At 41.6% G+C, this 26,940-nt stretch overlaps 1 protein-coding gene across 11 annotated transcripts in view; it reads right to left on the reverse strand.

The window, feature by feature from the left end:
- Positions 1-5,971: 5,971 nt before the first annotated feature.
- Positions 5,972-26,940, reverse strand: part of LOC133554659 (diacylglycerol kinase zeta-like) — a 244,663-nt gene continuing 223,694 nt past the window's right edge. For 6 of the 11 annotated variants that reach the window (XM_061903651.1, XM_061903653.1, XM_061903648.1 and 3 more), the window contains 5 exons: positions 11,166-11,206; positions 10,911-11,031; positions 10,790-10,826; positions 8,089-8,188; positions 5,972-6,460 (listed from right to left, as the gene is read on the reverse strand). In XM_061903651.1, the coding sequence (XP_061759635.1) occupies positions 6,344-6,460; positions 8,089-8,188; positions 10,790-10,826; positions 10,911-11,031; positions 11,166-11,206 (416 nt within the window). In that variant the 3' untranslated portion in view covers positions 5,972-6,343. The other 5 variants (XM_061903650.1, XM_061903654.1, XM_061903661.1 and 2 more) reach the window with 5 other exon arrangements.

Below are 26,940 nucleotides of genomic sequence, written 5' to 3' on the forward strand. Positions count from 1 at the left end.
CATAGTAGCTATTACCGTAGTAGTAACCTCTATCTTTGTTACGACTCAACCCTGAGCTATTGGTGTCGGAAGCAGAATGCATACTCTAAGGGTTGGTGCCCCTGTTGGACGCAGGTAACCCACTACAAAGGGCATTGGAATCCCACTAGCCCCTATTATCACATCAACACTATTCGGGAAGGGATGACCTTCCAGAGGAATTTTGATCTTTCCCAGAACCCCATTGCCCTTACAATTGCCAATCTGGGTGTCGTGCCCATTTGGCCCAACCCGTTTTATGTTGTGTTGGGGGTTGACCATACTGGTACAGACCCCAAAAGGATTATTAAAATTAATGTCCTTGAGAGGGCGTTAAATACCTCTGCCCCCTCTGTAGCACCTAAAGTGCCACTCCACCTCGGCTACGTTTCAAAGGGTCTCACATCTGTATATACCAATGACATCACCACTGAAGACCTGGTAGCTTTGACCCTAGAAGCGGGTGCAGGCAACCTGTGGCTGAGGTGGATGAACTAGCATGGCCAAGAGCCAAAACATGGGTGATTGTGGTGCTTGTTCCGCTGGACGTCCCTTTCCCCACACTTACCCCGCCCCTTTTAAGTTGACTGACACATATGGCTTGAACTGCCTTATCTCATTGTTTTCTGAACCCACGCTGCCAGGGTGTGATTTGTTGGCTAGTGTGTACCCTCCTGTGGACAATTCCACCCGACTTCATCCCTTTGTGGCCCAAAAGATGATTTACACGTGTTTTCAATTCACGGGACCCTCTACGTCCCCCAACAAATTGGATGACATTGACCGGTTAGGGTTGGGTATCAAGTATCGATTGGAACCGGGACTAACTTTCCGATTCTCCCGGAATCGTTCAAAAGTTTAAATTTCCATTCCTAGTTTCGATACCCAGTCTGCAAACCGGAAAAAAAGAATAAGTCCGCTGACCGGGAGAAGAAGCCACTGAACACTAACGAAGAAGCGCCCACCGCCGGAAGTGTTAGCATAGCCGAGCCTATGTAGCCGAGCGAGTCAGTCAAGCATGGATAGCGGGCGTCGGCGGTCAAAAGTGTGGCTTTGTTTTACTAAAAAAAATGAAATATCGGCAAAATGTAACACCTGCGACAGGACTGTTTCGTGCTTAGTAGGGTGCACGTCGAACATGATGAAGCACCTCCGAGTTCATTGAGTAAAAATAAATGCGTGTCCCGTCTTCGACGCGCTGCACCGACCGTCCTCCTCTGCCTCTTCCTCTGGCTCCGACGCCCAGCCTGGCACCTCGGTGACTGCACTGCAGTCCAAATCCGGTAAGTAAAACAATATATATGCAATAAATAATGTGTTTTGCGCCAACGTTGAGGCAGCTAACAAATTAGCCCGCGTATCTTTTCATAGACAATTTATAACCTGCTAGCCAGGCTCAGCGATGTGCTCAGCGCACTCCGTTAACTGTAGCGGCAATGGGGAAGATATCGGTGCCACAGATGGAAGAGTGCCACAGAAAGGTCACTGCACACATAGTCAAAAGACTGCATCCCTTTTCAGAGGTGGAATCTCCAACATTTAGGTTAGTTAAGCAAAAACGTTAGAGCTAAGCTTATTGATACTGGGCTAAACAGTAACAGCAACATTACATGTTTGTTTATGTTTGCAGGGATATGGTGAAAACTCTCAACCCAAAATACATACCACCTTCCAGAGTCTACCTGTCAAACATTGAAAAATCGGATTCGAGAATCGTCAGGAATCGGAATCGAAACAAAGAATCGGAATCGTTCTAATTCAAACGATACCCAACCCTAATCCCGGTGCACCACACTGATAGAGGGCTCAAAAATAGGCCCTTGGGCACGGGCTGACTTATTCTGGTATTGTGGGGAGCACAGATTTTACATTAGAATCCCGACGGCAGCCGTTGGGCTTTGTGCTATAGTTAGACTGGTGACCCCACTCACCCTAGTGGGTACCAAATTAACAACCCTTGGAACTCCTGTTTCAGCGGCCTTTTTGACTTCCCGCCAACGCCATCATGTTCTATCTAGGAGGAGTGTAAGGGGCTCCTTTGATTTAATGAGAAACCCTGATGGTGTTTACTTTGATGCAATAGGACAACCAAGGGGGGTCCATAGACAAATTGTGGTGTGAATCCTGTGCAGGTTTCGAGAACCTTCCTATCATTGGTGCTATTTTCCCTGTGACTGCTACTAAAAATGTAGAATGCATTAACTATGTTTTTTGTAATCTGTTGAGACACCCCACCCTGACTCGTGACGCTGTTGAGGGACTTGCTGAAAAACTTGCCCCAACCTCCCTCACGGTAATCCAAAACCGCATAGCCCTTGACCGCATCCTAACCAAGGAAGAAGGTGTGTGTGCAATGTTTGGTGAGTAATGCTGTACCGTCATTCCAAAAAATATTGCCCCCGATGGCTCGGTCCAGAGGGCTTTAGAGGGCCTCCAATCCCTGTCTATGGAACTTACTGAAGTGTCCGAAGTCTCTGACCCCTTCAAAGATTGGCTTCAAGGCACCTTTGGCAGGTGGACTGACCTATTTAAGTCTGTCCTGGTCTCCCTTGCAGTTTTCTTGGCCACTCTATCCTCATGCGGTTGCTTTATTGCACCTTGTGCTAGGTCTCTATGCACTCGCATCATAGTTAGAGCCGTGGAAGGTCACCCCACCCTGTTTCTGGGTTTGCTATCTCTCTGAAGGGGGTCAAGCAAAGTGGTGACTTTCGAGAATCGCTAGTTTCCCACGCTGACCATGACGACTTTGATGTGGACTCCCTCCATCTTTCTCCCATGTAACTATGCTGTTATTTTATTGCTAGCTTGCTAAAACTTGAATGTTGGGCAGGTGCTTTAGAAGTTTTGTAATTGTGTTAGAGATCTTTTGTAGATGATCTGAAGGGGGAATGACGGAGATAGATATCTACATATATCCATATTTTACAGTTATTTCTTTTTCTGGTCATATTCGAAGCAGCTAGTGTTTTTCCATTTGTTTTCTTTCTGTTTCTCTGCAAGTAAACTGTGTGTGTTAGCCTTGAAGCTTTGGAATGTAGGAAGTTGGAGTACTCCCTAAATATCTTATCTTTAGTTGAACAAGGAACCTGTATGTCCCATCTGGGGAGGGTGGGGGCTGTTTGTGGATTCAAGAAGTAGTCTCTTCCCGTTTGAATGTTAGATCAATTTGGGCAATGCGATTGAAAGGTTGTTGTATTTAGATTGGTCTCCCAAAGCTTTGGTAATAAAATATCAAGATAAGCAGCTCTGTCTAAGGATTCATTTAAAACCAGCTTATGTGTCATTCAACGAACTCCGGGGGTGACCGGCAGAAGACCGGGTCAGACACAACAATGGAAACATTATGTTGCTCCAAAAGCTGTAGGTACCTTTCATCATAAATTTTGCATTCACAGATGTGTAAGTTTCCCATGCCTTGGGAACTAATATACCCCCAAACCATCACATGCTGGCTTTTGGACCTGCTCCTACAATAATCTGGATGGTTAATTTCCTTTTTGGTCCGGAGGACACGAGATCCACAGTTTCCAAAAACTATTTGAAATGTGGACTCGTCAAACCACAGAACACTTTGCATCAGTCCATCTTAGATGAGCTCGGGCCCAGCGAAGCCGGCGGCAATTCTGGGTGTTGTTGATAAATGGCTTTCACTTCAGTGGTTTCCTGAAGTGTTCCTGAGCCCATGTGGTGATATCCTTTACATACTGATGTTGCTTTTTGATACAGTACCACTTGAGGGATCGAAGTTCACGGGCATTCAATGTTGGTTTTTGGCCCTGCCGCTTGCATGCAGTGAGAAATGTTGTTCTTAAACTGTTTGATATTTTACTCACGCATTTGTTCACAAGGTGGTGACCCTCACCCCATCCTTGTTTGTGGATGACTGAGGTTTTCATGGAAGCTGCTTGTATACCCAACCGCCATGATTGGGTATACAAGCACGAGGGCTGCGAATCTTTGGGTGACCCACGTTTCGATTCAATATCGATTCTTGGGGTCACGATTCGATTATTAATCGATTTTTTTTATTCAACTCGATTCTCCATTCAATAACCATATTTTTTTATTCAAAACGATTCTCCATTCATTAAATACATAGGATTTCAGCAGGATCCACCCCAGTCTGCTGACATGCAAGCAGAGTAGTAGATTTTTGTAAAAAGCTTTTATAATTGTAAAGGACAATGTTTTATCAACTGATTGCAATAATTAAAATCCAAGACAAAAATATGTTGTTTGATATATTAATGCTTGCACAAATTTGAACTAGATCAAAACGTTTTAACGTCTGACTGAATTTGACACTCAGTTACTACTCACTTAGTTACCAGAACAATAAAATACAGTATTACATCAAAAGAATACAATTGGTAGGCTCGGCTAACTGCCAGTCTGTGCCAGAACTTTCCCAAACATTACCATAATTTATACAATACTTTAACTGTTCATTATGAACTACTTCTTTGTGTAAAACAACAAAATAAATAATTCATAATTCAAATGAGCTTAGGCTAGCTGCCTTCATATTTCGGAAAATGTACCACTTCCAAAAATAAAATTACACAAATACTAGTTAGTTATGTCTCTTTTTTCTTAACAAAACACAAAAACAGTAATAAAATGTCTGCTAGCTACTCTTCTAGCTTTAGTCACAGGTTTCCCCACTTTTAGCTTTGTCTCTCTGTAAAGTGAACGTACAACATTGTCTGTGATGGGATTTCATACCGTGGCTCAATAGTTTTGATCATGAACCTGAAGCCTTCTCCCCTCCACTGGGCTGTATGGTCGCAGGTCTTTTGCAATGAAATAAGCGATGGATCTGGTTATCTACTTTGCCCGTTCAGAACTGGGTCGTCATTTTGTAAACTGGTTAAGTGTGTGTTGATCAGCTGCAGGTGTTGTTAGTGGATGATCCTTTTCCTCTGATAACTCTGGGTGTTGTCTGTCCAAGTGAGTGCAGGGATTTAAAGTATTTTGGGAATACTTCAAACTAGCGTTGCGAAGTCTGCACATTGGATGAGTCATGGCAAGCCCTTTTTTGCCACGGTAAAATCCAAAATGTCTGCAAGTTTGCTTTCAAAGTCCACGGAAGCGCTTGTATTTCTTCTTTAGGCTGCTCGGTGTCTTTTTCTTCTACCTGCATTTTAGTGGCAATATATACACTCCCCTTTGTAGCTAGCCACCAGGTAGCCACGCTGCTTATTGCGCAATACGTACGGTAGCCCAGAAGGCACATACACATTGCCGGGAGCGGGTGAGGAAAATCGATTTTTGAAAAATGAGAATCGACACTGAATCGTACAACGCTAAAATGGCAATTTGAATTCAAATCGATTTTTTCCCACACCCCTAGCACCCACCTGTTCCGAATTAGCATGTTAACCTGTGTGATTTTCCAAAAGAGTGTATGATGAGCATACCTCAATTTTCTCAATCTCTTTTGCCACTTGTGCAAGCTTTTTAGGAACATGTTTGCAAGCATCACATTCCAAATGAGCTAATATTTGCAAAAAATTAAGTTTACAAGTTTGAACATTAAGTATCTCGTCTTTGTATATAGGTTGGAAAGGATTTGCAAACCATTGTAGTCTGTTTTTATTTACAATTTACACAACGTGCCAATTTCACTGGTTTTGGGTTTTGTATTAGCAAAAAAGGCAGCGCCACAGACACAATCAATGAGTTTGTGCGTGGCCTTAGTGAAAAAATACTTTTAGGCTGTGTGGGGCTGTTCACCGGTAAAAGTGCACCAAACAAAATGGCCTTTCGAAAAAATGCAGGAGTTCTATGCTGCCCCGCCCAACTGCAACACCCCAATTACATCCTTGCATGGGAATGTACAGAAAATATTGTTTGTTTGGACATAGCCTTAATTTAATCCCTAAACTTTAGTCAAAAAGACGATAGAAGCCTTCACCACTGATAAAATATAATAGCAACACATGTACAGGTATATGTTTGAAGTCTGCTTTATCATTCACATGGAGGGAAACATTTGGTACAGGCATAAACATCTAATAAAATATAAATGAGAATGCCATACATGGCAAAAACATTGAAGTACGCAACATATTGGTAATACCCTAAATCTGTTTTCAGACATTTACTTGTCCCCAGAAAACAAATTATGAAGTTTTTAAAGTTGTTAAAGTCATGTGTCATAAAATAACATAACACATAGCATGTGCATACACACACAAACACAATAACGTAATATTTATTGAATCTGTGAAAATAAAATGTCCTGAGTTACTTTCCTGACATTTTAAAGTTGTCATCAGAACTTTTGATCAAATCTCAATAGGCACATTGGCTCTGAAGATGTTCAGACAGCTGTTTCCTGGTCTTCCCTCTGGATCATTTGATAGTGTTGTCGGTTCCCGAGGTAGGCTGCCAGGTCTGCGTCATTCGCTTTTTCAGCCCGGTTCTTTGGGGTGTGGCCCTGATGAAAATTTGTGTATTTATTTAGTATTTCAAAATGTTGTATGTTTAACAAAAACAAATAATGGTTAAAAGTTCATTGGATTTGATAGAACAAAAGAAGTGCTTGATCTTCCAAAAACTAGCCATTTTGAAACCCCAAAGATCTGCAGCATCCATGCAGCACACTAATTGGTCCATTCAGCAAGAAGCTTAGCGTTAAAGACACCAGACTGGCTCCATAATTTCAAAATGAAAGAAAGGCAAGGAAGGCCCTCACTCTAGAGTTCCATTATATTCTCACCTTGCAGGCAGGCAAAACAATATTTTAAGAAAGGTGTAGGACTTTAGCCTAAACTACTTGGGAGGAGCTTAGGAGATGGGACCACACTCAACAAGATATCCATTAATAACAAATCCTGTCCGAAGTTTGCAATAAACTCCTAAATGATTCAGGAAAGGAGACCAATACTGAGCTAATTGGTATCAACTTGACTAGCCATTTTCGTAAGGGGGAGCTTCCAATTTCCTTTGTTAAACAGTGTTGGTCATCTTACCATTAACAAATAATTAGTTACAGTTACAAATTACTTCTCCCAAAAAGTAATTGAGTAAGTAACTTACTTACCTCATTGTAAAAATAGTCACTAACAAAGTAACTGTTACATGTTTAACTTCAAATGTAACATTCTCAGCGAGGTAGTTTAAAGTGTTTAGGCCTACAAAATTAATACTTTCTTGGGAAAGAAATATAGATACAGTCGTGCTCAAATGTTTCCATACACTTGTAAAGAACATGGCTGCCTTGAGTTTCCAATAATTTGTAAAATTCCTATTTGTGTGTGATAGAGTGATTGGAGCACATACTTGTTTGTCACAAAAACATTAATAACGTTTGGTTCTTTTATGAATTAATTAGGGGTCTACTGAAAATGTGACCAAATCTGCTTGGTCAAAAGTATACATACAGCAATGTTAATATTTGGTTACACGTCCCTTGGCAAGTTTCACTGGATTGGCAGCAAAACAGGCCCAAAGCATAATACTACCACCACCATGCTTGACGGTATGTAGGTTTGGTTTTCCTGTGATCCTCACCTTTTCTCAACTAAACAAATTGCTGGGTATTGTGGCCTAACAGCTAAATTTTTGAGTCATCTGACCACAGAACCTTCCTCTGTGTCTTCTGGAGCAAGGGCTTTACTATCTTGGACGGTAGCCTCTCAGTCCATGGCGATGCAAAACACGCATGACTGACGACACTGGCCCTTTTGTTCGAGCAGCTTCCAATTCATTTCAGACCTAATTTGATTTGATTGTAACTTTTCTACATCACCAAAATGGATAATGTATGTTGCTGTATGTATACTTTTGACCCAGCAGATTTGGTCACATTTTCAGTAGACCCATAATAAATTAAAGAACCGAACGTAATGAATGTTTTTGTGAAAAAGAAGTATGTGCTCCAATCACTCTATCACAAAAACATTTGAGTTGTAGAAATTATTGGAAACTCAAGACAGCTATGACATTATGTTCTTCACAAGTGTATGTAAACTTTTGCCCATGACTGTAGATAATGCAAAATCTATAAAATCGTCCAGCCATAGTAGCCAGAGTAGGTATCATAGTATAACTTTTTAAACTAACCTGCATATCAGTTTTCATCAGCGAGGCTCCTGCCTCCACCAGATAATGGCAGATTGTTCTGTGACACAATGAAGCAGCTTGGTGGAGAACTGTTTCACCGCTGTAGCAGAGCAGAGGCAGCATGAGAGCCATAAACCTTACTACAATTATTTGAAGCGAGATACACACATAAAGACAATCCAATAATTTATGTCCTGATTTTTCTGCTTCCGACCAAAGAGAGCAAATGCCTGATTATCTTATGTCTTATAAAATTGTCCTGTGGTCTGAGGTGTGTTATGAGTGATTTTGTCCCGATAATTGGCCTCTCATCCGAGTAGGCTTCATCAGTGCATGCTCATACTTAGATTGGTCAGATCTAGTCTCAGATTTAGATTGGTTAGATCTAATCTAGCGGCTGGTGCCCATACCTCAGTAAGTAGAACTGACCAATCTAATTCTATGAGCATGAACTGATGAGGCCTACTGAGGTATGGGCACCAGCCGCTAAACTAGATCTGACCAATCGATGTCTAAGACTAGATTTGACAATTTAAGTGTATGAGCATGAACTGATGAAGCCTACTCGGATGAGAGGCGAAACGTCTCGTACGAAAAACCAAACAGTCCAGTTGTAATCAAGTGAATACCCTGATATTACAATGACCTGAATGAATGAGAACATTCACACATCTTCAATTTTAGATCACATTTGCTCATGCAAGGTTTTGTCTTACACCAGCCATGGTTTTAGGACAGAATTGTTGTGTGTGTGTTGTGCTGTCCTGACATGATCATAGCACACCATACACAAAATGATCAAAAAGGCTCAGTGCCTGATTTTTTTATCTTTGTGTGTGAAGTATGTAACCGATACAAAAAAATATCTTAAGATTCAGAGAATCTTTATGTGTGTACCAGCCTGTAGTCTCTTGTGTTTAAACTCTTGTTATAAGCCAGCCAGTTTTACAGACAGAACAAACATTGTGGTACCAAGGCTTACAAGTGCCCAGCTCACAAGTTTTTACAAACTGTTTCCTGACTAATTATTATGCTTTAGGTTGCGAGCAAAAATTAGGGTTAGGGGCATCCCCACAGCGAACCCTGTAAGATCCAACCAAAATATCCAGTGGCTGACTCATTAGCATTAGCTAATAACTAACAAGACACACTTGTTTTCCAACCATGGGTCAGAGGAAAGTGGGACAGTCGGATGATATTAATTTGAATATTCATTGATGATATTAAGTTAAATAACCCAAAAAACATGAGTGAGGTTTCTGTGTAGTTGACTTTGTGAAGTAATATGAGCGTAGTAGCACTGCTACAATAATCTGCGGCAGGGGTTCTTAACAATTTTGAACACTAGGCTAAACTTTGCCAACCCAGAAGGGTACGGGACCTACTCAAATATTAATACTGAATTAGTAATTTTACTCTGGATTTTAATCATATTCAATAATGATGTATAACCTCCTTACAGTTTACATCTTTGTCAAATGATATGAGAGCATGTGTAAATAACAAAGATTTGTTTTTCACACAAACCTTAGCCCTACAGTAGGCCAGGCTGATTACAGAAATAAACACAAAAATAATACCTAAATATACTGTATAAAAAGGGACTCCAAAAAACTGACATCAATACATTTACATACAATTATGCTGTACTAGAATAAATATATTAATAATGAATATAACTATTGACTAAACTGTCAATACAATTAAAGTGTAAATGAAAATACAGCTTCACTACAGTAGTCATAACTTCTGCACTTAAGAAACTTCTACATGACTTTAGCGCCAGACTTCATCCGTTTGTTTAATATTGTCATCACTCCCAGAAGTGGTCGTAACATGTATTACACCTGTGTACTGCTGAAGCTCATACAGACCACAGCTGAAAAACAGCTATTTTTGTTGGCCCGCTCGTAAGCGCTTGCGACTTAACAATGGGTCTCGGCTGTATGGTTAAGAAATATTGATCTACAATGTTGTGGCGACCTGTTTTTCAACAGTTCATGGTGTCTGCACAGCTTCCTGCACATGAAGCATGAAAATATGCATTTTAATAATACAAACTAACTAACTAACTCAAACAAAAAAAGTTGCTGATAACAGGGAAACTTGCAGGCAGGTTTGACCCCTGGCTAAATTACGAAATGACCGATTACGAAATGTTTCCACAATTATTTAATTATGTCAAAAAAAATTGTTATTAACTTTTTAATAAAACTTCAATTAATTTGATGTATGTTTTGTACTAAAAGGAATTCTACCCATTTTCCACAGCTTGCCCCCTCAGGGTTGTGGGGGACTGGAACCTATCCCAGCTGCACATGAGAAATAAATTGTTCAATATTTTTTTCAAAAGAATAAAATTACAAATCTAACAATCAAAATAACAAAATTAGTATAACTTCCTGACCCAATGCTTATCAAGCCCAGTACGACTGCCTTAAGAAAACAGCACATTACATGCCACTGGGGAAAGTGAGAATGTCCAGGGAAATCTGCCATTATATTCTTACTAGTGACAGAGCAGTATGGTACCACTGTATTTGACACACACACACACACACACGCACATGCACACGCACACGCACACACACACACACACACACACACACACACACACACACACACACACACACACACACACACACACACACAAAGATTATAAATCAAATACTTGTAAAAATAAAAGCCAACATGGACCTACTGTATCTTTTCTGTCACATCAACTAGGTCACTTGACGCTGAAAAAAAAAAAAAAAATGACATATTGAACATATTGTATTGACATGTGACTCGACTGATGCGTGTCACCACAATTACAGTACCATTGTCAAGAATGAAGCGAACCATCTCCTTGCTTCCCACATTGACGGCATGGTGCAGCAGGCTACAACCACATTGGTCAACACAAGTGAGGTCACACCCCTTCTCATGTAGCTCCTGCAGCTTTCCCCGCAAAACAAGATCAAATTAAGAATTATAAAGGAAAGCAATAAATTGTGGAACATGGTGATTTAATACTTAAATGAAAGCAGTAAATATTCAGTTAACAATAGATGAATAGAATTTAGAACACTCACCTTCTTCAAATCTTTGTTCTTTACACACTTAATTAACAGCGCTATAAAACGACACCAAAGAATCACATTAAAATACATTCCTTCAGAAATTACAAGCCACACTAAAACTGACCAAAAAAGCTTTCTTTTGACACTGAATTTATGTAAATTAATTGTTTGCGATTAAATTTTTTTTCATTAATGTATGCTGACAATTTAATTGAAAAAAAAATGTTTAAAAAAAAATAAATAAAAAAAATTCAGTGTTTTAAAATTCAGTGTATACAAATTCAGCGTAATAAATAATTGTGTATAAAAAATATTGGAAAAAGATTTAGTGTAAAAATATTATTTGTATAAAAATTCAGGGTTGAAAAATTTGCTGCTTCTAAAAGCAAGACTCACTTCCTGTAAAATAAGGCTAAAGGAATCGATTCTGTCTCAGAACCAGCCAATGATGTGTCAAGTGAAGTCCTGGACACAGGTCTTGCAAAACAGCATAAAAAACACAGTTGACTGGGCTGCATAATACAATATCAAATTTTCAACCGAAGTTTACTCATATATAGCCCTTAATCACAAATGTCTCAAAGGGCTGCACAAGTGAAAACGACATCGGCTCAGATACCACAACAGGGCAAGAAAATAACACTTTTCCCAATGGGATTGACAAGAAACCTTGGAATGGACCTCAGTTGTGGGGATCCACCACTGGGTGACCGGTGCAATGGATAGATAGATAGATAGATAGTACTTTATTTATTCCGTCAGGAGAGTTCCTTCAGGAAAATTACAATTTTCAGCACAATCCCATTCAAGATCAGACAAACATTACAGGGAGACAGAACAGGATCGCTGACGGGTCTGCCGGCTTCCAGCGCCCCTTACAAAAAAGATGACATACAGGTAAACAAGGGGGGGAGAGAAAAAAATAGAAGATTAAAATAAAATTTAAAAAATCAGTCTTAGCCTAGGCCCTGGAGTGGGGGTGCAGACTGAGGCCAAGGGAAAAAAAGTGGATACGGTTAATAATGTGAGAGTCCAGTCCATAGTGGGGCCCACTGAATGTTTAGAAACTGTAGAAATAATTCCAATGGTTAAAATCTGCACTTATGAGTGAAATACCAATTACTTTGTGTCTTGATATGCAGTTAAACTGGCTGTGCTACACAACCAGGAAATGGTGCTGTGTGAATTTACTACAGGTGGACTCTAATTAAACTTTTGGAACACCTCAAGGATGATCAGTTGAAACGGGATGTCCCTGAGCTCCCTGTTACGCTTCATGACAAAGGCTGTGAATACTTATGTACTCTTCATGTGAAATATTAGTTTTTTGTTTTTTTTTTAATTGCAAAAAAAAAAAAAAAGAAGACATAAAATGTGGAAAAAGTAAAGCGCTGTGAATACTTTTTGGATTAACACAGGAAAAGAAAAACAATCACAGACTTCTCCTTTACTGTGTACAACACTGACTCTAAATACAAAGCAAAGGCTGCAAAATTAAAGGGTATGTCTAACAAATAATTTTTTTCTTGAGAATTTCAACACGTTATCCTTTGTAAATTAATAAACACTTGTTAATCAGTTTCAGTATATTCACCACACATGCGTTCTGGTGAATCGTTCTTTTATATATATTTATGTATATACTTTATTGCAATGATTTAACAAAATTGTATTTTAACATTGACCCCGATTTGTTTTCTCAGAAATAAACAACAACAACAATTATAGTGAATGTCATATGTATACACAAACATATGTATAAATAAATATAAAAATATATGTATAAATATAAATGCAACACGTTTGTTTTTGAATTCAAAGATCTAAAACTTTTACTATATACACAAAATACCTATTCCTCTCAAAAATTGTTCATTAATAAGTCTAAATCTGTGTTAGTGAGCATTTTTTGTTTGCCAAGACAATACTTTACACCTCACAGGTGTGGCCTATCAGATGTTGATTAAACAGCATGATTACTGCACAGCTGTGCCTTAGGCTGCCCACAATAAAAGGCCACTCAAGTGGTCATGCAACAACTGGTTTGCATGACCAAAGAATTTCTGCACAAACTGTGAGAAACCGTCTCAGGGAAGCTCATCTGCATGCTCATCTTCTTCATCGAGATCTCTACCTGACTGCAGTTCATCGTCATAACCGATTTGAGTGGGCAAATGCTCACATTTAATGAATCCTGGTTTTCACTGTTCAGGGCAAACGGCAGACAGCGTGTGTGGTGTCGTGTGGGAGATGGATTTGCTGATGTCAACATTGCGAATTGAGTGGCCCATGGTGGGGGTGGGGTTATGGTATGGGCAGGCGTATGTTATTGACAACAAACGCAAGTGGACTTTACTGATGGCATTTTGAATGCACAGATACCGTGACGAAATCCTGAGGCCCATTGCTGTGCCATTCACCCGATGCCATCACCTCATGTTGCAGCATGACATCGCACGGCCCCGTGTTGCAAGGATCTGTTTTCTGTAGACCATTCTGAAAACATCCCAGTATTTGCATGGCCACCATACTCACCGGACATGTCCTCCATTGGGCATGTTTGGGATGATGCGGATTGGTGTATACAACAGCTTGTTCCAGTTCCTGCCAACATCCAGCAACTTCGCACAACCATTGAAGAGGAGTGGCCCAACATTTCACAGACGATAATTAACAACCTGATCAACTCTATACAAAGGAGGTGTGATGCACTGCAAAAATATGTCCTCACGATGGCGGCGCCCTGCTCGCTGCGGCGGCTCGTGGTAGTAATGGAGCTTTTTTGCCAAATATATCAGTAAATTCTGAAAATTTCAAAGTTAACTTCCAGCATAGTCTCTCCATTGTAACATACGACTGCAGACAATTTTAGATGTAAATAAATCAATCAGTTTTAGACCAAAAGATGCGTACTAGCTAGACTTCATCGGTAGCATGGGAATCCAGCCGCCTGTGAAGCAGCGGAGCCAAGTACCAGCGGGGACTGTCGACGGAGGAGGTGTGATCGGAAGCAGAAATGGGGATACCGAGTGTACCTAACAACAAAGCTAAAAGCTAATCCTCACAGAACGCCGCTTCCTTTCATCTTGCTTTCAAATGTCCGCTCCCTGGAGAAGAAACTGGACTACCTGAACCTGGATTTAAATGCAAGACGGGAGATGAAGGACTGCTGCGGCGTATTTCTCACAGAAACGTGGCTGAAACCATCCGTTCCGGACGAGGCAGTTAGCATCGAGGGGCTAACTATGTTTCGGTCGTACGGAGCAGCACTTTCACTGGTAAATCTGCAGTTTGCTCCTTCTTTGTCTCTAGTCTTTGTTCGCTTTGTACGCAAACTTTTTTATACTTTTACATGTACTCTACATTTACTTTTTATCTAGTCGTGCCCTTCAAAACATGTAGTTTAGAAGTGTTTTTTTTGTCCTACTGACGTTGGGGACACTACCGAAGAGCTCAGACAGACAACAACAGTGGAGATGCTCCTTTATCTACACCAGTGAACAGTTGTTAGCGATTCCAGTTGTTAGCATCCAGCTAACAACCAAAGGAGGAGCTAAAAAGGACTAATGGAGGTTCTCGTGGCTGTCGAGGGAAGGGGAGACGTTCAAGACAGAAGAGGACTGAAGCGAGGAGGGAGACAAGTAACAAGTGGTCTCTGGCAAATAAAATGGATGAGTTGTCGGTGCTTGCCGAGAGTCAGAAAGAATATCGTGAGTGTAGCCTAATGTGTTTTACTGAGACGTGGCTGCACGACGATGTTCTGGATAGTAACGTCTCTATAAACAGGTTTCAAACGGTGCGCGCTGACCGGGACCGAACCAACGGTAAGCGGAAAGGAGGGGGGCTTGCTTTGTTTATTGATAAGAAATATTGTCATCCTGGTCATATCATAATAAAAAAGCGCCACTGTGACCCGAATTTAGAGATGTTAGCTGTAGAACTCAGACCATAATATTTGCCCAGAGAGATTCCGCATGTTGTCATAATGGCAGTATACATCCCCCACTCTGCTAATGCTGCAGCTGCGAGTGACGTCATCCACAGCTCGATAGCCAGACTCCAAACCAAGCACCCGAAAGCCTTCATCCTCATCTCGGGGGATTTTACCAATGTTACTACGGGCAAATCACAACCCAACTTCACCCAGTATGTCAGCTGCCACACCAGAGGAAATAAGATCCTGGACCTGCTGTACGCGAACATCAAGGATGCGTACTCCAGACAGGCCCAGAGCTGGGCCGGTCAGACCACAACCTCGTTTACCTCAACCCCTGTTATGTGCCTCTGGTCAAAAGACTCTTGTAAAAAGAGCTCAGCAGCGCATTGACTTTTTGCGTCGGATGAAAAGAGCACAGCTCCCTCCTCCCGTTCTCACCACATTCTACAGAGGCAATATAGATAGCCTACTGACCAACAGCATCTCTGTCTGGACTGGAGCCTGCAGTGCCTCAGATTGAAAGTCTCTGCAGCAGAGAGTGGTGAGGACAGCGGATAAGATCAACAGGACTCCTCTTCTTCCTATCCAGGAGATCGCAAAAAGATGCTGCCTGACCAGGGCTCAGAAAATCTGCAGAGACTTCTCCCATCCCCACCAAGGACTGTTTTCACTGCTGGACTCTAGAAAGAGGTTCCGAAGCCTCCGTAGCAGAACCTCCAGGTTCTGTAACAGCCTCTTCCCTCAGGCCGTAAGATTCTTGAATGCATTAAAATAATCCCCTTAATTTACTACAACTTCATAGCAGAACCTCTAGGTTCTGTAAAAGCTTCTTCCCTCAGGCCGTAAGACTCTTGAATGCATTGAAATAATCCCCTCAATTTACTACAATTTAGTACTGCACCTAGTTAGTTCCTGCTGAGGGGATGTACTTCCCACTTTGGGCCAGGATAATAAAATATCTCTGACACTTTCCACGCCAAAACTTACATTGGGTTGTTTTAAAGTTTTCTTTTACTCCTTTTTCCCATTCATCTTGTTTCATTTTTATGTGTAGTTCTTATCCCAATTTACATTCAACACTATTGTGCAGGACAGAATAATTTTGTAATCATTTATACATTCCTGCAAATTGTATCCTTTCATCTACTTGTTTAATATTCTATTAAACTTTTGCTTCGTTTTCTTTTTTAATATATTTCATTAAGTATCTTCTCACATAGATATACTTATATCAATTTTGTATTGGTATGTTGTAGTTAGAATATATTATTTCAAATGATTGTCCAGTATTGTTGGTCATCATATTCCAATATGTTATTAGCCCTTTGTCAACCCAGTCATCCAACACCCGATCTGATTTATTTGGAATAAATCCAGGATCTTTCCTCATTTCTCTAAGAGAGACTATCAAAATGCATCATTCTGCAGATGTTTTTCCATGTTGTTAATATGTTTAGAAGACAAACATTGTATACACGATATTTCCTCCGCTTGGTCTTCTCTATATAAGATGGTGTTCCAATTGACATACTCGTTTTGTAGCCGTATCAATTTTGGTTCACAATTGTTATTCTTCCACTACATTAATGTTAGTATCTGTGTTGCATAAAATTAATGTTACAGATTAGGTACTCAGAACACTCCTAGTTTGGTTAATAGACTTTTCGGTTCAGAAGTGATTTGGAGGAAATCAAGATTATCGAAGTACATTCTAATTTGATCTTTCCCTCTAATATTTAGCGAATGATTCTGTTATTCTTCATTCCTGATTTTTGTTTCAGTTTGGTTTGGTTTTACTTTAGAAATATTAGCTGTCCTTTTTTGAGTTTTCAATTGATATGGCAGTCTTTGAAGAGAGATTGGTCCTCCAACATAACTATCTTGTTTTGTAAATGTTAGTATTTTCTCCACTTCTTGTGTGCACAAGGTTTTCTGAGTAGAGCGTGATGCTTTCAACTTTATTCTGTTTAGTGTGTTGTTTGTGACCCTAAATCTGTCTTGTAGTTATTTTAACTGGGCTATTCACAATTTCTGTTGTCCGTGATGAATAAGAAATTATATGCCATCTCAAAACAGCTTTAGCTCCTTCTCACAGTGTAACTGGATCTATTTCACTCCTGTCATTTATACGCATGTACTCTTGTAGTATGTTTTCTACCTTCCGTTTGTTTGCAAATACATCAAAGATGCTATTATAATCCATTTCTAATGGATAAAGCTTTGGCCTGGACAAGAGGTCATCAGGTGGTCCCCAACGTTCACAGAGTGTTTCGACCCTTAACCACAACACTCTCCGGTTGGTGGGTCAGCAGTGATTGGCCAGATTACTGCTCCTCTCATCCAGGCTTCCAGCTATTGTCCTCTCTTTTATGCCAGAGCCAACAGGAGGCTCTCTCCGCCGCTTCTCCCAGCCTACGAACGGCTGTTTTTCTCAAGTGACCTCTCAATCCAACCTTTGTCATCATATTTCACACAGATTGCGCAGGGAATCCTCGACAACCAACTTCCACTGTCATCAGCCATGCTGTCCACCCCTTGTCCCGGCAGTCCTGGACAAGTTGTTGGTACTTTGTTTTCTTCCTCTCTGCCGCTTCCTCACATCCCTCCTCCCACGGGACAGTAAGTTCCACCAGGATGATTTTCTTTCCCTCTGGGGACCACAAAACTATGTCTGGTCTCAGAGTGGTGGACAGTACTGCCTCTGGGAAGAGGAGCTTCCACCCCAGGTCGACCTCCATCTCCCATCCCTGGGCCAACTGCAAGAGGTTTTGGTTGGCTTGGCCTTGGACAACTGGTCTATGACCCTCTTTCACGAAGGTGATGGTGCTCAGCAATGGCTTTGTTTTGGCTGGGTGTTTCTTTCTTCTCTCTTGCTCCAAGATGTCTGCGAGCATTGCCAACACCTTGTCATGGCGCCACCTGTATCTTCCCTGGGTCAATGCTGTTTTGCACCCAGACAGAATGTGCGCCATAGTTCCTTTACCGCCACACAACCTGCACAGCGGGTCCTCCCTCATTCCCCACCTATGCAATTTGACTGGGGTCGGCAGGGTGTCATATACTGCTCGAAGCAGGAATGAGATACGAAACGGCTCCAGCCTCCACAGTTCACTCCACGTCACGTTCCTCTTGTGAAGGTTCCACCTTGTCCAGGCACCTTGGGTCGCAAGCTCGATGGCTTTAGCTCTCCTTCCTTCTTCCTCAAGGTTTCGGACTTCATCCTGAATCAAGGTCCTCCTTTCCCTGGGAGTGGACTTGGACCACTGCTGGAAATGGGATGTTCCTAGACCCTGTCTTCCAGTGCAGAGGCTTCCGATGGTATCTTTGGTCCTGAGAGATGATTCTGCCAGATCTTGTTCTTATTCCAGCTTCCCTGATCAGCCGATCTTGGGAGTCCCTATACGTCAGGGAAAGTCTGCATTTTGCGACTTTAAACTCCTCCAGAACTGAAGACAGGGGGAGCTGGAGCTGGCCCGACCTTATGTAGAGCCCCGTAGATGTAAAGCTCGGAGGTATCCCCAACCATTTCCGAAGGTGCTTGTTGAACTTCCTCTCCAACCCTTCAACTGTTGTTATCGCCACTTCGTACACGGTGAGAAGCCACATAAGTCTTTGGAGTATACAAATACAAGTGCTGGTAGATCCAGCACTTGTATTTCCCAGGCAGACCAGACTTGTCAATCCTTTTCAACCATTCTTCAACCTGATTTTCGGTGCTGGAGATGCTGTTTTTATCCGTCATGGAATCATCATACCGGGCTTCACGGTGGCAGAGGGGTTAGTGCGTCTGCCTCACAATACGAAGTTCCTGCAGTCCTGGGTTCAAATCCAGGCTCGGGATCTTTCTGTGTGGAGTTTGCATGTTCTCCCCGTGAATGCGTGGGTTCCCTCCGGGTACTCCGGCTTCCTCCCACTTCCAAACACATGCACCTGGGGATAGGTTGATTGGCAACACTAAATTGGCCCTAGTGTGTGAATGTGAGTGTGAATGTTGTCTGTCTATCTGTGTTGGCCCTGCGATGAGGTGGCGACTTGTCCAGGGTGTACCCTGCCTTCCGCCCGATTGTAGCTGAGATAGGCGCCAGCGCCCCCCGCGACCCCGAAAGGGAATAAGCGGTAGAAAATGGATGGATGGATGGATGGAATCATCATACCACTTTCCAAGGCATTTAATAGGGTTCCCTTGGATGTTTGGGATTGCTTCCCCCTGAACAAGCAGCTTGAACTTTCCCGTTGTTTTTCCCTTTTGGATCACCAGACACCTTGATTTCTTGGGCTTGAAGATCATCTTTGCCCAAGTAGCCATACGATCCAGTTCCGCCAGGACCCATCTCGCCTGCACGTGAGTTGGTGTTATCACGGTAAGATCATCCATGAATGCCCTGATTGCTGGTTGTTGACTTCCTGCTGCAGTCTTTGGTCCTCTTGACTTTATGATCGCTGCAGAGATGATCAGGTTCATTCCCATGACAAACAAGATGGGAGAGATGGTGCACCCTGTCACTATTCCCTTCTCCACTGGCTGCCATTTAGTTGTGAACATGGCTACCTGGAATCGTAGCTTGATGTCTCCCAGGTAGCTGGTGATCATCTCCTGGATGTGATGTGGGATGATGTAATGGTCCATAGCCACTTGGATCACGTTATGGGGAATTGACCCATATGCATTAGCAAAATCAAGCCAGACTACTGTTAGGTTGCCTTTCTTCTCCTTTGCTTCTTGGATAAGTTGGCTGAGGAGCCCTGTATGCTCCAGGCACCCGGAGAACCCTTCAATACCGCCCTTCTGGATAGAGGTGTTAATATATCAGAGAATTTAAGGGGATACCTTCTGTCAAAAATGATTTATGGGGGGTCATAAATCAATGATTTATGAGGGGTCGAGGTCAAAGGTCAAGGTCAAAGGTCAAGATCGAAGGTCAAGGGTCAACTGTCAAGGTCAAGTGGGTGTGGCTTACCCCGGAAGAGGGTGGAGTTAAGACCTGCGGTGGGAGTGGTTAAACCAGGAAGAGGGTGGAGTTTTAACCAGGAAGGGGGCGGAGTTAAGACCTGAAGTGGGAGTGGTTAAACCAGGAAGAGGGTGGAGTTTTAACCAGGAAGAGGGTGGAGTTAAGACCTGAAGTGGGAGGGGTTAAACCAGGAAGAGGGTGGAGTTAAGACCTGAAGAGGGAACAAAGGAGGGTTCAGGTTGAGGTCAGTTTTTAAGGAAGCTTGAGAATGTCATATGAGCAGCATGTGACCATCCATTTGACAGTTTAAATGTTTACGATCGTTTGAAACAACTTCCAGACTTCCTGAAAACAAATTTAAACGATTGGGAGGAACTAATTAGGTTAAGGCTAACCATATGTTTAACCCTGCTTCGATGTATTGATAGCTGGGAATGTTACTTGGGAAGATGTGCACACACGCACGCACGCACGCACGCACGCACGCACGCACGCACGCACGCACGCACGCACGCACGCACGCACGCACGCACGCACGCACGCACGCACGCACGCACGCACGCACGCACGCACGCACGCACGCACACACACACACACACACACACACACACACACACACACACACACACACACACACACACACACACACAATTACCTCTGCTTTACCATGTTAGTAGACAATGGTTTAACTCCGTTTAAGCATTTAAACGTTAAAAGCATTGCACGTGTACGACGTAATACTTTTTTTTTACCAGCCGATGACGACGAAGTGAAAGACGAAGACCTTTGTTTAAACAATCTTACAAAGTTGGAAGATGATTATCGAGGTGCGTTTAAACCTTCGAATGATTTAATACTATGTGTATTCATTATTTTGTTTCATAGAGGAATTGCCGTAAGATCCTAACGCGATCGTTATAACACAAATGCAGTCTGGTGAGTCAAATGATTCTCATTTTACAAGAAAAAACATGCGGTATACAATACATATATACATATATTTACTTACAGATTTTCCGTTTACCTCTCCGGCTCACTGGTCTCTCTTAATGCTGACGGGTCCGTCGACGGCCGTCGAAGAGAGTCGGCCATTCCAGGCAGAGGAGAAGGCTTGATTGCGCCAAAGAACCCAGACATCGAAACCTTGGTCCGGGACAATATCATCGAAAACAACGGCGAATGTCCGACATGCCCCCGCCGTAAGTTTTTCTTGCTTTCTGTAAGCTTTTTAAGATTCTCCGCGGTTTTAAAGAACTCCTCTCACTCCTCTGTCTTCCGCTCAAATGAATTTCGCGCCTAAGGGGAATGGGCGGGGACTGATTCCGGAGGCGGGCGGTTGTTTCCGGCAAGCAACCTTCTGGTGTGCATTAGCGTCACCTACTGAAATGGAGTGTGGACCAAGATGGATCCCTACTCTATATTCTTTTATTCAACCCAATGTTTTTTTTTAAATACGTGTATAATGCTTTATATCCTATGTGTTGTGAATTCCATCCTACTATATCTTCCAAGAAACCCAAAGAAATGTTACCACACCTCCCGCTTTATTTATTCTATAGATTGCCTGAACTATTTCATAAACTAAATCTTGTCTTGTTTCTGATGCTACGTTTTTTTATGCTCATCAATGCACTGTTGGAGCGCGAGCACACAACTACTTTCCTTGCTTTGTTTTCCTCTATCCAGTTAACTGCCATATAAATTGCTACCAATTCCCCCGTAAAAACATATAGTTTATCACTGATTATTTTATTTAATACTATGTTTCCTTGTGGGATAACTGCTACAGCTCTTACCTTTAATTTTTTTTATAGTTTTTGATGCATCCGTATATATCATATCTCAATCCATTTTTCTACCTGGTAACTATTTAAATTTCTATTCTTTAGTAATTGCATGTTTTCTTTTGGGTTATCAAACATCCACGGTGGTATTGCAGGCATTGGTACTGTAGGACTAACTTTAATATTGTCAATTTTAACTTTATTACATATGTCTCCTATAATCCACCCAAAACTATTATTTTTTTTTTCTCTTTTTCTTGGCAGTTTGGTAGCATTGGACAAGTCGGATATCCTTGCTTGGATCCTTTTAAAGTTGCCCAATAAACTGCTGAGAGTTGATCTCTCCTCTTGTCCAAAGGTTTTTCGTTCATTTTTACTTGTAATACTGCCACTAGGGTTGATGTAGTTGCTCCACAACATAACCTTAAAGCCTGTGACTGGATCCAGTCTATTTTCCCAAGTCATGTTTTTGAAGCAGATTGGTAAATAATGCATCCGTAATCAATAACAGATGGAATTAAAGTGATATATATACATATATTGTTTTCAACGTCAACCTATCAGCCCCCCAATCATTACCCCTCAAAGCCCTCATTATATTTAACACCTTTTTACTTTTTCCCCTATTTTTAATTTTCCTGAAGGAACACTCCTGAAGGAATAAATAAAGTACTATCTAATCTAATCTAATCAAATCTATGTGGGTTGACTAGTTCATATTTTTGTCAAACCATATTCCTAAATGTTTAAATACTTGTACCTCTTCTATATTTTCACCGTAGAGTTTTTATTTGGAACTTGTTTTGTACATTTCTCTTTGTAAAATGTATGACTTTTGTCTTTCCAACAGAGAATCTTAAACCCCAAGCCGTTCCCCAGTCTTGAACATTATTTACCACTTTGTTAGTTTTTTGATTATTTCTTTTAACTCTAAATAATATACTAGTCTTTCATTAATAATTGTTTTTCCATTACTTTCCCCAAATTTGAGGTCAATGCTATCGGCCTATAATTTCCTGCCTCTTCCGGGTCTTACCCTGACTTGCATATTGGAATTATTACCGCTAATTTTCCCCTCTGCCGGTCATTGTCCTTCTTCATATATCCTGTCATATCATTTCAAGACCACTTCTTTGACGATGCTACCTAAGTTTTTGATCATTTGATAACTCACCAGGTGTTTCCCCGGTGACGTATTTTTAACCTTTTTCAAAATTCGAACCATTTCATTCAAAGAAAATGTCATATCCATAGTGTTGGTAAAGCTATTATCGTTGTCTTCCATCATTTCCCCAATATTTAAACTCATCGTTTCTTCTCTCTTTTGTTTTTCTACATTTCTCAAATTATCATTACTGTGCACTTTAACACATTTTTTTTTTGCTAAAGGTTCTGCTGTTTCTTTACCCGTGACTACATCTTCTTTAATAAATGTGGCACATCATCCTCTTTACCCATCATTCCTATCTTTACGAATCGTTATATATCCTTTTATTATAAAGTTTAATTTTGGCTTCAGCCATGTTTCTTGAATACAAATTATATGTGGTTTAGTTTTCATATTTTTAATACATCCCTTTAATTCATGTTCGGTTGCTATCAAACTTCTGGCATTCCACCGAACAATTAACAGGGTGTTGGAATGTGGTAACATGACTCCGTCACGTCTACTCTCTGTAGTACAGCTTGCACCCGGTCCCAAGATAGTTCTTTCAACAACTTTGCTGCTGCTTTGACAATTATTTTGATCTTCTCAGTCTTATTTCTAGCCTGTTCTGTACAGTTTATTACGTAACCCAGGAATATAACTAGTTTGTCCGTGGAAATTCCTGTATTTGTTGCCTCTTGTTTTTTTTTATTTCTTGAACTATTCACACTTCTGTTCTTTTCTTCACTTTCTTGATTTCTCACTTTAAATGCCTCTGCGTATGTAATATTTCTTTCAACTTTGATTTGTTGTACTTCTGTTGCCTGTTTCATGATGTATGGCTTTTGATTATTTCTTTTTTTCAATCTACAATTCCAATAAATAACACGTATTTCCAGATTACTGATAACTTTTTCAAAATAAAATTTAATTCCTGAATAAGATAATTGTATCGAATCCAATGGAAGTTGTTTCAAACGATCGTAAACATTTAAACTGTCAAATGGATGGTCACATGCTGCTCATATGACATTCTCAAGCTTCCTTAAAAACTGACCTCAACCTGAACCCTCCTTTGTTCCCTCTTCAGGTCTTAACTCCACCCTCTTCCTGGTTTAACCCCTCCCACTTCAGGTCTTAACCCCACCCTCTTCCTGGTTAAAACTCCACCCTCTTCCTGGTTTAACCACTCCCACTTCAGGTCTTAACTCCGCCCTCTTTCTGGTTAAAACTCCACCCTCTTCCTGGTTTAACCACTCCCACCGCAGGTCTTAACTCCACCCTCTTCCGGGGTAAGCCACACCCACTTGACCTTGACATTTGACCCTTGACCTTCGAACTTGACCTTTGACCCCTCATAAATCATTGATTTATGACCCCCCATAAATCATTTTTGACAGAAGGTATCCCCTTAAATTCTCTTATATCCATTCCGGGTCATGAAGGAGCTCATTCTTTTGGCCAGCACTGAAAAGAAGATTTTCCCCTCCACACTTAGCAACGAAATGGTTCGGAACTGGCTGATCTTTGTGGATCCCAGTTCTTTCGGCACAAAGCACCCTTCTGCCCTTCTCCAGCTTGTTGGTACGGTTCCTTTGGCCCATATAACCCGCATAAGCTTCCACAGCCTGTGTAGGAGCTTAGGGCATTTCTTGTATACTTTGTAGGGTATACCGCTGGGACCTGGGGCAGAAGCTGATATTGCATGCTTGACAACCTCTTGAACCTCTATCCATGATGGATATTCTGTGCTGAGGGAGGATGTTGGTGGACTGATGGTACCAAGCCCGAGATTTCCTGGTAGGGCATTGTTTCTTGAAGGGTCACTGAATGTCTCTTCAACAAACTCCTCCACCTCCTTCTTAGAACTTGTTAGAGTCCCTGACCTCGCCTTTGAATTGCTTTCTCAGGGTTTTAATCTCCTTCCAAAGTTGTTTGATCTTTCTTTCTCTTCTGTTTTCTTGCTTTTCTGGTCTGGCTTAGTTCTCTCTCCTTCGCACTGTTCCAAACCGCTCTTTTCCCAAGTTGTAGGTGATGGCTGTGAGTGAATCCACCTTCCTTTCTACTGAACCTGCTTGAACCATTTCAAGCACCCTTTCCAGATCTTCATCGAGCATGGACCACTCCTTGGTCTCACTCATCTTAGGCCACTTGATTCTTTCCTTCGTTGGCTGGGGTGGGCTTTCTGGGATGGCATTTGAAGGTTGTCCTTGTGGGGTTTTGGGGGATTGCAAGCACTGAGAGATCTCTAGGACTATGGTCTGAGCGGTGTGCCTGTGTCCGTCCCTGTCCACACTTGGTCGTGCTCTGGTGTATTTTGAGCCCTCTTGCACCTTTGCAGATCTTTCCGCAATTGCACTTCACTTCCCATGCCTCCCCAGTCAAGGTGGCCTATTTGAGCCTTCTCTGTGTCCGTGTCACTGCCCTAGCGAGTCTCTCATCCTCCCCCCCTCTCGGGAGACTCTGGGGGTATTGCTTATTTGTACATTCGGTAGCTTGCTTGGTGCCCTCTTGTGAGTGCTGCAACAGGAGTTGCTGGCCCCTGTTACCCCGCCAGTCTTTCCTGGAGGTCAGCTGTCTCTCCAGCGTCACCGACCTTTCTCGGTTGTCATCCAGACTTTCCTGGAAGTCACTAGTTGCCCAGGGAGTTCAGTTTGCAAATACATCAAAGATGCTATTATAAGACCAAGTGAATGTCTTGAAGTAGTGAATTATGCAGTCTCCAAGTACTTTTATGCAAGCTCACATCTAGTTTATTGTAACTTTCACTGTTGCATAATCAGATAGATTTATGAAGTCAATTAAAGAGCTTTTTACCAAAGTTATATCATTTTTCAACATGAAAACATAATCCATCCTACAAACCCTGTTTCCATATGAGTTGGGAAATTGTGTTAGATGTAAATATAAACGGAATACAGTGACTTGCAAATCATTTTCAACCCACATTAAGTTGAATATGCTACAAAGACAACATATTTGATGTTCAAACTGATAAACTTTTTTTGTGTGCAAATAATCATTAACTTTAGAATTTGATGCCAGCAACACGTGACAAAGAAGTTGGGAAAGGTGGCAATAAATACTGATACAGTTGAGGAATGCTCATCAAACACTTATATGGAACATCCCACAGGTGTGCAGGCTAATTGGGAACATGTGGGTGCCGTGATTGGGAATAAAAAAAGTTTCCCAAAAAATACTCAGTATTTCACAAGAGAGGATGGAGCGAGGTACATCCCTTTGTCCACAACCGCATGAGCAAATAGTCAAACAGTTTAAGAACAACGTTTCTCAAAGTGTAATTGCAAGACATTTTGGGATTTCAACATCTACGGTCCCTAATATCATCAGAAGGTTCAGAAAATCTGGACAAATAACTCCACGTAAGCGGCATGGCCGGAAACCAACATTGAATGACCGTGACTTTCGATCCCTCGGACGGCACTGTATCAAACACCGACATCAATCTCTAAAGCAGGGGTCGGCAACCTTTACCACTCAAAGAGACATTTCGATCCGTATCACAAAAAGAGGAGACAATGGGAGCCGCAACTATTCTCACCAATATCTGCTGGTGGTCAGCCAGATGTCAAGAATAAGGGCATGCTATGAAGCCATTGCTTTAAACACCTTCTATAACATGTACAAACTGCTTGCCAGTCCAGCAACATGTTGTGAGAGGCTTCCGCAGATACACGCACACGACTAGAAGGCATACTGGGTGACACAGCGTACACTGACGGTTGTGATATAAAAAACTTTAACACTCCTACTAATATGCGCCACATTGTGAACCCACACAAAAGAAGAATGACAAACACATTTCGGGAGAAAATCCTCACAGTAACACAACATAAACGCAACACAACAAATACCCAGAATCCTTTGCATCCATGACACTTCCTGACTATGTTATACACCCCGCGAGCACCAAAACCCGCCCACCTCAACCACGCAAATAGCATTC

Source organism: Nerophis ophidion, linkage group LG06 (genome assembly GCF_033978795.1).
Source record: "Nerophis ophidion isolate RoL-2023_Sa linkage group LG06, RoL_Noph_v1.0, whole genome shotgun sequence".
Classification (NCBI taxonomy): domain Eukaryota; kingdom Metazoa; phylum Chordata; class Actinopteri; order Syngnathiformes; family Syngnathidae; genus Nerophis; species Nerophis ophidion.